The sequence below is a fragment of the Limanda limanda genome, chromosome 21 (assembly GCF_963576545.1).
Source record: "Limanda limanda chromosome 21, fLimLim1.1, whole genome shotgun sequence".
Taxonomy (NCBI): domain Eukaryota; kingdom Metazoa; phylum Chordata; class Actinopteri; order Pleuronectiformes; family Pleuronectidae; genus Limanda; species Limanda limanda.
In genome coordinates, this window is record NC_083656.1 from 2,875,715 (window position 1) to 2,887,185 (window position 11,471).

The window sequence follows — 11,471 nt, forward strand, 5'->3', positions numbered from 1 at the left end:
CGTCAGTAAATATTAATAATTGTTTATAATTTCATTAAAATCATGAATAAAAAAACATTCAACAGTGATTTTCAGTTTAATTCAGTTTTAATGTTAAATGTAATATTCTAACAGCATGTTGTTATTTTACTCTCCTGCAAGTTTTCTTCAAAACAAATAAATGTAAAATTAAGATAAAAAAAAAACTAAATTTTATTCAACACAACAAACATGGGAAGCGGAAGCGCTGTGTCAAAGACATATACCGGAAAACTACTATATGCACCTTCAAAATAAGATAAAGTATCTTTGGTTGTGTTGAAGACGAAGAAATAATCAATGTTTTACTGTCACTTATGCAGAAAAATAAACTTAAAAATAAAAGAAAACAAATCCAGAAACAATCTGTTTAGTCTTTTTCTTCTTTTACTGTTTTCAGTAAATTGTGACGTCATATTTGACAGCATCACATTTTATTTTGAAACGCTAACCGGAACTCAGTACCTAGCTTGACTGTAGACTTCCTCAACATTAGCTCCTTTGACGTTAGCTTCTGGGCGTCGTCGGTTTCTTATGATATAAACCGGTGAATTATTCGGTTCTCAGTCACCGGAAATCTGTCCGGTAACGAGTCTCACTTCCGGGATGATTCCTACCGAAGATGCGTCCGCGAGGAAGAGAGAGATAGAAGATAAACTGAAACAGGTGAGAGACAGAGGAGAGACAAGAAAGACAGAGAGAGAGAGACAGAGAGAGAGAGACAGGTAGAAAGAGAGAGAGAGACAGAGAGAGAGAGAGAGAGAGAGAGAGAGAGACAGGTAGAAATAGAAAGAGAGAAAGACAGAGAGACAGACAGGGACAGAAGAGGTGTTTGTGTGTTTCGCTGACGTCACTTGATGTTGTTTACTGATCAGTAACATGTCAACAACATGTAAACAATCACATGTCGTGTTTGATGTTCCAGGAACAAGAGACTCTGTCGTTCATCAGAGAGAATCTGGAGAAGAGTGATCAGCTGACCAATGGCATGGTACAAAGACACACACACACAGACACACACACACACAAACACACACACACACACACACATACAAATACACACACACACACACACGGTTTTCATATTTATCTAACTCTCAGCATGATGTTCTTTAATTGAAGTTTTAAAACACTTTCCCATAATCCTCAGCGAGCGTCTTTATTCAGTGATTGTTTCTAACTCTTGCCGTTGCCGTGGCGACAGGTCTCCATCCTGTCCTCGTTCGAGAGCCGCCTGATGCAGCTGGAGAACTCCATCATCCCGGTGCACAAGCAGACGGAGAACCTGCAGCGGCTGCAGGAGAACGTGGACAAGACGCTGTCCTGCATGGACCACGTCATCAGCTACTACCACGTGGCCAAGGACACGGACAGGATCATCAGGGAGGGGTGAGGCGCCGCAGAAAATATTCATATTCTGCTTATAGCTGCTAAAATGGGGCTGTAAATATTCGTATATCACTAGAAAAAAAGGATAATTTCTCCTTATTTAGCACTTTTTAGTAAACATACGGACATTTAACGTATGGTCAATAACAGAACTTTAACTAGTTCTGCATTCATTGAATAGTAATTATTGTTCTTTGTTGTAGAATCGAAACAAACTATCTACACTAAAGACTGTTGACATTAAATTTGAATGAATATCTTTGAGGAGCAAAATAATAATGTTTGACATTTTATTAGGGCTGGGCAAGTTAACTCGTTTTAATCGAGTTAACTCAAGTGATGAGTTAACTCGATTAATTATTTTATCTCGCATTAACTCAGGTTTGATTATTTATTGTTTTATTGTGAAAGTCAGGCTTTTATTTTGAGTAAGTCTGTTGCTGACTGCTGCAGAACAGGAAAAAAGAAAATAATTGGCGGATAAACAATCGAGTTAACTCATCACTTGAGTTAATTAGATTAAAACGAGTTACCTTGCCGAGCCCTACATTTTATAGATAAAACTGTTATTGATCAAGCCAATAACTGGAAGGTTACTGATAGTTGCAGCTTTGCTGACTGACAGTTTATGTTTATAACAACTAGATGTGCTAACATTTATTTGTTTGGTCTGAAAAGCATGAAGAATGTTCCTCTTAGAGTCGAAGATTTCCCAAGATGGCGTCTTCAGATTAAAACAAGATGTAGCTGAATTAGAACTCATAGTTTGTGATCACAGTCGGTTCTGAAACACATCACGCTGTTATTGTGTCATATCACCCATGAGCCATCTGTGTGTATGTCCCCGTGTCTTCGGCGCCGGTGATGTTAGAAACTGACCTTTGTCTCTGTTGCAGACCGACGGGCCGACTGGACGAGTACCTGGCGTGCATCGCCAAGATCCAGAAAGCTGTGGAGTACTTTCAGGACAACAATCCCGACAGTCCGGAGCTCAACACAGTGGTACAGTCACTTCTGGGTCCACATGAAATGTCCTCCCTTCTTTTTACAGTGAAACTCTTTCTCACCCATCTTCTGTTTTATTGTTTTCATTATTTACTTCTTAAGTTCCAGTGCGAAGGTTCCAGATCAACCAGAGTGTAAATGTAAAGAAATGAAAGATTCACTTTTTATCTGAGCCGGATCAGAAGGTTGAGAGCAGATGTTTCTCCTCTGTTTATTCAGAATCAGAATCAGAATTCTTTTAATTGCCAAGTATATTTGCACATACAGGAAATTGCCTTGGTGTGGTTGGTGCATTCTACATAAATAACAATCAGACATTAAACAACAATTTATATATATATAAATATATATAAAACAAAACAATATATACTATGATGTGAATTCCATCAGATCTTTAACTTCCAGTGAGAAGTTTCCAGTTAAACCAGAGTGTAAATTCAAAGAGATCAAAGGTTCACTTTGTGTCTGTGATCTTGATCAATAAGAAAACCCCTGATTTATGAAAGACGGTTTCATGAAGGTTGAGAGCAGATGTTCTCCTCTTTTTATTATACTATGAAGTTAATTCCATCAGATCTTTAACTTCCTAAGTTCCAGTGCGAAGGTTCCAGATGAACCAGAGTGTAAATGTAAAGAAATGAAAGATTCACTTTTTATCTGAGCCGGATCAGAAGGTTGAGAGCAGTTTATTCAGAATCAGAATCAGAATTCTTTTAATTGCCAAGTATATTTGCACATACAGGAAATTGCCTAGGTGTGGTTGGTGCATATATTTATATATATATATATATATATATAAATATATATAAAACAATATAAAACAAAACAATATATACTATGATGTGAATTTCATCAGATCTTTAACTTCCTAAGTTCCAGTGAGAAGGTTCCAGTTGAACCAGAGTGTAAATGTAAAGAGATCAAAGGTTCACTTTGTGTCTTTGATCTTGATCAATCAGAAAACCCCTGATTCACGAAAGATGGTTTCATGAAGGTTGAGGGAGATGTTTCTCCTCCTCTGCAGAAAGCTCGTTTTGAGAAGGGCAAGGAGCTGCTGGAGGGCGAGTTCCGCAGCCTGCTGACCCGCTACAGTAAACCCGTCCCCCCCATCCTCATCCTGGACGCCATCAGCGTGGACGAGGAGCTGGAGGTGCAGGAGGAGGTGCTGCTGGAACATCTGCCCGAGGCCGTGCTCCAGGACATCATCTGCATCGCCGGCTGGCTGGTGGAGTACGGACGCAACCAGGGTGAGGACTTCCTGTTGTCTGTAGCTCCAGTTTCCTGTTAGGGATCCACTATGATACCCCAGCGTCCTCGCTCAGCCGGCGCCACTTCCTGTTCCTCTAACATCTCCTCTCCTCTCCTGCAGACTTCATGAACGTCTACTTCCAGATCCGGTCCAATCAGCTCGACCGCTCCATCAAAGGCCTGAAGGATCACTTCCGTAAGAACAGCGCCTCCTCGGGGATCCTCTACTCGCCCGCCGTGCAGACCAAACGCAAGGACACGCCCACCAAGAAGGCGCCGAAGAGACCAGGTCAGCAGCCGATTCGCCTGGAGCTCCGCCTCCGTCTGTGATTCTGCTTAATGTCGTGAACGAGATGAAAACACTCACAGTGTCCGTCAGATTAACGTCTTCACTCAGCGTCTCGTCCACGTCGATGATCCTGTTCCTCGCCGCCTCACGCTCTGACTAACCCCTCCTCCTCTTCCTCTCTCATAATCCCTGTGTGGTGATGACAGTCTTCATCCCAGGTGAACTCCAGCCTCAGTGAGCGAGCGGCTCTGTGGGTTCTAGCAGCGAGACGTAGGAGAGTTGATTTGTTCCCTGGACTAGTGTTAGTGTAGCAGTAGGAGTGGGAATTGGCAAAAATGTGACGATTCAATAGTATTGCGATATTTGGGCCACGATTCAATAGTATTGCGATTCTGCGATATATTGCGATACTGCAAGTATTGCGATTCGATTCTGCGATATATTGCGATTCATGTCCCCCATATTATTCAAAGGCATTACAAATAATTAGGAAAATAAGACTGCTCAACTCACTTGAAATGTCACATTTAATTCTGTGAACAACATTGTCTTGTACACATTAACTGAAGTGTAAAAACTTTGTCCTTGAACATTCAGGACACAGGACCTTTGTAATTATTTTCTGAATAGGAGACCTCTCACATGAACACTGAGCTCCCAGCACATAACTTACAATTATTTAAATACAATACAGTAACATAAAGCAGACATAATAGAATAACATAAACCTGAGAATAATCATATAAATAAGAGTAACCTAGAGCTTCAATCAAATTGAGAAAAATAAACAAATGTGTTCTATTAGAGTCCAGTCCAGTTGGCTGCAAGGTCATGACCCAAAATGTTAAATTCATTTGGGAATATTGGCATTTTTGTTCAGAAAAAGAAGTTGGTCAACATGCTCAGATGTTAAAGTTCCTCTGGGCTGTTACTATATCTCCTGCAGTGGAGAACTTCTTTCCTCATACACACTAGGTATCTTTTAAACTCTGAAACTCTCCCCGGCATGCTTTGCCAGCCAGGGGCAATATATAATTGTAAATAAAGTATTAAAAAAAAAAGCAGCTAGTTCAAAGTACTGAGCTCAGCGGGTTTTTACCCATAAATCAAATTATCTCCTCAGGCTCATTTCAGAGGCCTTGTTCTTTTCATCCGTAGTTTCTCACGTCTCCAGAAAGATAAAACAGATGAAGCTGAGCAGAGGAGACTTTCTAAGTCAGGAAGCTGTGGAGGGCGGAAGTAAAAATCAGACAAACTATTCTGTTTTTTTATTGTTTGCTATTTAAGTCATAAAGCGGCAGGAGAAGTAAAATGTGATGTCACTCATCTTGTTTCCTGCTGGTGATGAATTATTCCAACTTGTCGAATCAATAATTATTTGATTTTGTGAGATGAAAACTTCTGCTGCTGAGCTGCTGCTGCTTCACCATGAAACTCAAGGTTTCCACTGTTTGTGTGAGTGAGTGCTGCAGAGTGGACGTGTGTCTCAGGTGTGTCTGTCTGTGTGTGTGTGTGTGACTGTGTGTTCTTTTATTAACGAAATGCCACCCAAATAATTCGGATGATCAGAAAGTTATAGAAAATAGTCGAGAGGTTTTATTCGTGAACTCGTCAGTCGTCATATGTTAAGACATTTTTTAGAGATAAACTTTTAGCCTTGGACCAAATCCAAGTTCAAGTGCAAAACTTAGTTGCTGGAAATATTATTTAAAATTTGAAAGTGGAGCCACGTGAAAATAGTTTTCCAGCCGTGATTGTGATTTTGTTTAGAGCGAGAGAAAAAGTTTCAATCTCAAAATTCAAGATGACGTCAGAAATGTTACTAAAAACCAAAGTGACCTCTGGACACCGACACGCCTCGGACGCTAACGTCTCTGTGTTTGTGGAAAGAGGAAACAGTTCGTCCTGACTCGGAGGTTATCGTGTTATTCTGCCCCCTGGTGTCTGAACCACATGAAATCAGTGAAAGGAGCTTCACTAACTCACTAACGGAGCTGGAAGACGAGTCGTGACCTCGACTGAACTCTTGTGTTGTAGCTGTTGTTGTTTTATTCATGTTTGTGATGTGAACTGTGGATTTGAACTGTTTTGTGTGTTTCATGTTTAAAACTGATCTAACCTGTTTATTCTGCTCTCACGTCACCTTGGTTACACTGTGTTGTAGTTCATGTGTCTCCGCGGCTCTGTCTATCACCTGGTGTGCCCCCCCCCCTCTGCCGGTGGAGGGATGTGGTGTCTGTTGTTCCATCTCTCACTTCCGAGCTCTTCCTTCTTCTCTTTCTTCTTCTTCTGTTTCCTGGCTGTCTGGACCTCGCTGCCTCCTCCTCCTCCTCCTCCTCCTCCTCCTCCTCCTCCTCTGGACTCTGTCTCTGTTCACGGGAGCAGGGACCATTCGAAAGGCTCAGAACCTTCTGAAACAGTACTCACAGCATGGGCTGGATGGGAAAAAGGGGGGCTCTAACCTCACTCCTCTGGAAGGTAACGCACCTCGCTCTCTGTCCTCCTCCTCCTCCTCCTCCTCCTCCTCCTCCTCCTCCTCCTCCTCCTCCTCCTCTCTGTTGTTTGTTCAGAGCAACAGGAGAACTGAAAACAGCTTCTACTCATCACAGGTGTTTAATGAAACTTAGATTATAACAGAAACACAAACATTGTAGAAAATAATTGTAGCAAATCCTTTATTCAATATCTACACAATACATTTGTCATTTCTATTTAACAATATCGAAATCATGATTTTATGAATTGCTAGCCCACACTACACAGAATTCCTGCTGTTCCACCGATGGACAGTTGGTGGCAGTAGTGAAGCAGAGCAGCAGTAAAGGCAGGACAGAAGAAGACTCCGGGCGAGAAAACATTTTTCGAATTGTTCATAAATTAAGTTTTAAAAACATCAACAGTTCATTTAGCTTGTTTGTTGTCACGGTAACAGCGGCACACGCCTGTAGAAATATCCTGTTAGAGGTTGCAGGGGCATTCTGGGAAATGTAGTAGGTCAGTGCACCTGTGGTGAAGTAGAAGCTGTTTGTGTTACAGCTGTTTTCTAACACACACTCACTAACTTTACACTTTGAGACACACACACACACACACACAACGGGCATGTTCCTGTGGGCGCTTCACCCCTCCCCCCTGCCGACTGTAGTGGGCGTGTCCTGCTTCCTCCCCCCCCCACTCTCCGCCCCCTGGTGCTTGGTGGTGGTCGGTACGGTTGTACCAGGTTCAGGTTTGTCCCTCTGGTCTAGTCACGACCCCCCCGTGGTTTGACTAGACCTGTCTCCCTGCTGTCCCACCCCCACCCACCAGGTTACGATCACGACCCGCGGGTCAAACATCACAGTGACGCTCTGACCGAGAAGCACGGGGCCGCCGCAGGTGAGTGACGGGAACACGCGGGAAACAGCAGGAAGGAACACGTCCGGTGTATTTCACAATAAAAGATCTCAGCTGCAGCTTCAACACATCTCAGTGACATTAGCACACACACACATAGTGACCACGTCTGAAATCATCACGTGTGAAAGTGCTTCCTGTCCGACGCCGCGTCTCCTCGTGTTCCTCTCAGGGAAAGACGACGTCCTGGACATCGAGATCGACTCGTACATCCACTGCATCAGCGCCTTCGTGAAGCTGGCGCAGAGCGAGTACGCCCTGCTGACGGAGATCATCCCCGAGCACCACCAGAAGAAGACCTTCGACTCCCTCATCCAGGTCAGAGACGAAGATTCAACATCTGACGAGAAGAAAACTTATAAAACGAGCCAGAGATCGTTTCTTCTTCAGCTGCTTTTTTAATTTCCGTCCACGTGTGTTTCCTTCTTTGTCCACAGGAGGCGCTGGACAACCTGATGCTGGAGGGAGACAACATCGTGTCGGCGGCGCGCAGAGCCATCATGCGTCACGACTACTCCGCCGTCCTCACCATCTTCCCCATCCTCCGACACCTGAAGATGAACAAGGCGGAGTTCGACTCCACGCTGCAGGTCAGCTCAGCGACGCCCACTCGTCTTCACAGCGTCCAGAGGCCGTGACGCATGATAATGAGTGTGTGTGTGTGTGTGTGTGTGTGTGTTTGTGTGTGTGTGTGTGTGAGCAGGGAACCGCCGCGAGCACCAAGAACAAGCTGCCCACGCTCATCACGTCCATGGAGACCATCGGCGCCAAAGCTCTGGAGGAGTTCGCCGACAGCATCAAGGCAAGACGCCGCAGGTCAAAGGTCGATCGATAGTAATCACTCAGTTACTGACTGACTTCCTGTCCCCCACAGAACGACCCTGATAAAGAGTACAACATGCCCAAAGACGGGACCGTGCACGAACTCACCAGCAACGTAAGACCCCCCCCAGCTGTTTAATGAATGAGCCGAGGCTTCGCTCGCCCTGACCTCTCTCTCTCTCTCTCTCTCTCTCCCTCCCCCCCCCCCACCTCTCAGGCGATCCTGTTCCTGCAGCAGCTGCTCGACTTCCACGAGACGGCCGGCGCCATGTTGGCGTCACAAGGTACAAACCGTTAGCTCGGGTTAGCGTAGCGCTCCGGCTGCTCTGTTGATGTTCAGGTTGAAACCTCACGACTTCACAAACTGGAACATTAGTGTCGGTTTCATCTTTAACCTTCGATCGACACTAAACAGAGTTCACGTCTGAACGTTTCCTGAAATCAGATCCGTCGTCTGTGTCCCAGATGTTTTAGCTTCATTTTTGTGCAACAGGAGGAAGTGGAGTCGTGGCGTCCATCGTTAAAAACAGACTCACAACACGATGAGCAGCTTCCTGTTTGTGACTGATGTGTTTCCTCCTCCGCTGCTGCTCTTCCTCCTTCCTCTTCCTCCTCCTTCCTCATTCCTCCTCCTCTTTATCCTCCTCTTTCCTCCTCCTCCTTCCTCTTCCTCCTCCTCTTCCTCCTCCTCCTCCTCCTCCTCCTCCGGCCTCAGATCTCCGCTCAGTGACTGACTCTTGTTTTCAGATTTCAGCCTCAGTTAAACTTCTGTTTCCTTTTTGTTTTTATAATCTCTTCACATTTGAAGTTTGTAAATCAGCAGCCGAGGTCTCCGGTTGATCGCAGCTTCACTCCTCTTCCTTCTCCTCCTCTTCCTCCTCCTCCTCTTCCTCCTCCTCCTCCTCTTCCTCTTCCTCCCTCGTCGTCCTCCTCCTCTTCCTCCCTCGTCGTCCTCCTCCTCCTCCTCATCTTCCTCCTCCTCCTCCTCTTCCTCCCTCGTCCTCCTCCTCCTCTTCCTCCTCGTCTTCCTCCCTCGTCCTCCTCCTCTTCCTCTTCCTCCGATGTCCTCCTCGTCCTCCTTCATCCTCCTCCTCCTCTTCCTCCTCCTCCCTCGTTCTCCTCCTCTCTCCTCCTCCTCCTTCATCCTCCTCCTCCTCTTCCTCCTCCTCCTCTTCCTCTTCCTCTTCCTCCTCCTCCTCCTCCTCCTCCTCCTCCTCCTCCTCTTCCTCCTCCTCCTCCGCCTCCTCCTCCTCCTCCTCCTCCTCCTCCTCCTCCTCCTCCTCCTCCTCCTCCTCCTCCTCCTCCTCCTCCTCCTCCTCCTCCTCCTCCCTCCTCCTCCTCCTCCTCCTCTTCCTCCCTCGTCCTCCTCCTCTTCCTCTTCCTCCCACGTCCTCCTCGTCCTCCTTCATCCTCCTCCTCCTCCTCTTCCTCCCTCGTCCTCCTCCTCCTCTTCTTCCTCCTCCTCCTCCTCCTCCTCTTCCTCTCTCCTCCTCCTCCTCCTCCTCCTCCTCCTCCTCCTCCTCCTCCTCCTCCTCCTCCTCCTCCTCCTCCTCCTCCTCCTCCTCCTCCTCTTCCTCTCTCCTCCTCCTCCTCCTCTCTCCTCCTCTTCCTCTCTCCTCCTCCTCCTCCTCCTCTTCCTCCCTCCTCCTCCTCCTCCTCCTCCTCCTCCTCCTCCTCCTCCTCCTCCTCTTCCTCTCTCCTCCTCCTCCTCCTCTCTCCTCCTCTTCCTCTCTCCTCCTCCTCCTCCTCTTCCTCCCTCCTCCTCCTCCTCTTCCTCTCTCCTCCTCCTCCTCCTCCTCCTCCTCCTCCTCCTCCTCCTCCTCCTCCTCCTCCTCCTCCTCCTCCTCCTCCTCCTCTTCCTCGCTGCCTGGCTGATGACTGTTTGCTTTCTCTGCACTAACAAATCTCTTCTAACCTTTTTGCACTTGTGCCTCTTTTCTCTTCTCTTCTCTTCTGCCTTGCCTCGGCCCTTTTAGTTCTGGGGGACACTTACAATATTCCTTTAGACCCCCGAGGTAAGCACCAGCCCGTGTAGGCCCCCCCCCCACCCTCAGTGTTGTGACCATGCTCTTCATCACATGAAGAAGACGCTGTGACATGCATGTGCTGAAGTTCGTCTATTGAAATGAATACTGATCTTAAAAAGAAGACAATTCATCCAACTTCTAATATAAATAAATATAAGATTAAATGAAACAGTGAAAGTTGTTTAAAGCTAAAAGTTTCTGTTTGTATTTCCTCCAGAGACGAGTTCCGCCAGCAGCTACACCTCCGACTTCAACAAGCGGCTCCTCAGCACCTACATATGTACGTATCTCTGTTTCTGTGAGATTTCCACGTGGGCTCCTCGTCTCTAACTTTAACGTTTTGAACTGACGGACGACTCTTTCAGGTAAAGTTCTGGGAAACCTGCAGCTGAACCTGCTCAGTAAATCCAAAGTGTACGAGGACTCCGCGCTGAGCGCCATCTTCCTGCACAACAACTACAACTACATCCTCAAGTCTCTGGAGAAGTGAGTGGGAGCCTCAGACCAGTTTCTGCTGTTAAACACTACCGTGGAAATCAAATGTGAAAAAAAAGTCAGTTATTAGTAGAGAATGAAGATCTGTTCTCAGATGTGTTTGTGTCCGGTGGATGTTCAGGTCTGAGCTGATCCAGCTGGTGACCGTGACCCAGAGGAAAGCTGAGAGTTCGTACCGGGAGCTGATCGAGCAGCAGATCCAGATGTACCAGCGCAGGTAAACGTGTCAGAAACTCACGCAGACATTCCTGGTGTCGGTCTGAGTCGTAACCACACGTCCTCCCTCCCTCCAGCTGGCTGAAGGTCACAGAGCACCTGACGGACAGGAACATGCCCGTCTTCCAACCTGGCACCAAGGTCAGAACTTTATCATCCGTCCTCCAGGGGAACAGCAAACATTTCACCCGCTCTGATACACACGTGTCAACTTCCACACGCCTGTATGATTTCTAACTGCTCCAGTTCAGCAGAGGCTCCCGGCTCTGGGACACTAACTATCACACAAACTATTAAAAATAATTAAGTAGTTGTCGAATTTGTAAGGAGAATCTGAATTTACACATTTATCTAAAAACACAACGTACTTTTATTAACTTGTTTCGTCTGTGAGTCAAGTTGCTTTTTGCTTTTTGTCGTGATCGTAACTGACGTCTCGTCTTCCTGCAGCTGAAAGATAAAGAGCGACAAGTGATAAAAGACAAATTCAAGGTGAGCATCTCTCTTGACACCACACATCCAAAATACCGGTCCACATTCCAGCAGCTGTAAGAATCCTCCCAGCGGTG

The 11,471-nt window shown here is 46.1% G+C and overlaps 1 protein-coding gene across 4 annotated transcripts in view; it reads left to right on the top strand.

Annotated features, from left to right (window-relative positions):
* The first annotated feature begins 499 nt into the window (after positions 1-499).
* The window catches only part of exoc7 (exocyst complex component 7), a 12,113-nt gene continuing 1,141 nt past the window's right edge, over positions 500-11,471 (top strand). The window contains exons 1-18 of one of the 4 annotated variants that reach the window (XM_061094607.1): positions 500-684; positions 944-1,009; positions 1,223-1,407; positions 2,304-2,409; positions 3,437-3,659; positions 3,782-3,949; positions 6,335-6,427; positions 7,256-7,324; positions 7,515-7,660; positions 7,780-7,932; positions 8,046-8,144; positions 8,217-8,279; positions 8,382-8,448; positions 10,409-10,471; positions 10,557-10,677; positions 10,808-10,903; positions 10,980-11,043; positions 11,353-11,394. In XM_061094607.1, the coding sequence (XP_060950590.1) occupies positions 625-684; positions 944-1,009; positions 1,223-1,407; positions 2,304-2,409; positions 3,437-3,659; positions 3,782-3,949; positions 6,335-6,427; positions 7,256-7,324; positions 7,515-7,660; positions 7,780-7,932; positions 8,046-8,144; positions 8,217-8,279; positions 8,382-8,448; positions 10,409-10,471; positions 10,557-10,677; positions 10,808-10,903; positions 10,980-11,043; positions 11,353-11,394 (1,884 nt within the window). In that variant the 5' untranslated portion in view covers positions 500-624. The remainder of the gene's footprint in view (positions 685-943; positions 1,010-1,222; positions 1,408-2,303; positions 2,410-3,436; positions 3,660-3,781; positions 3,950-6,334; positions 6,428-7,255; positions 7,325-7,514; positions 7,661-7,779; positions 7,933-8,045; positions 8,145-8,216; positions 8,280-8,381; positions 8,449-10,408; positions 10,472-10,556; positions 10,678-10,807; positions 10,904-10,979; positions 11,044-11,352; positions 11,395-11,471) is intronic. The other 3 variants (XM_061094608.1, XM_061094609.1, XM_061094610.1) reach the window with 3 other exon arrangements.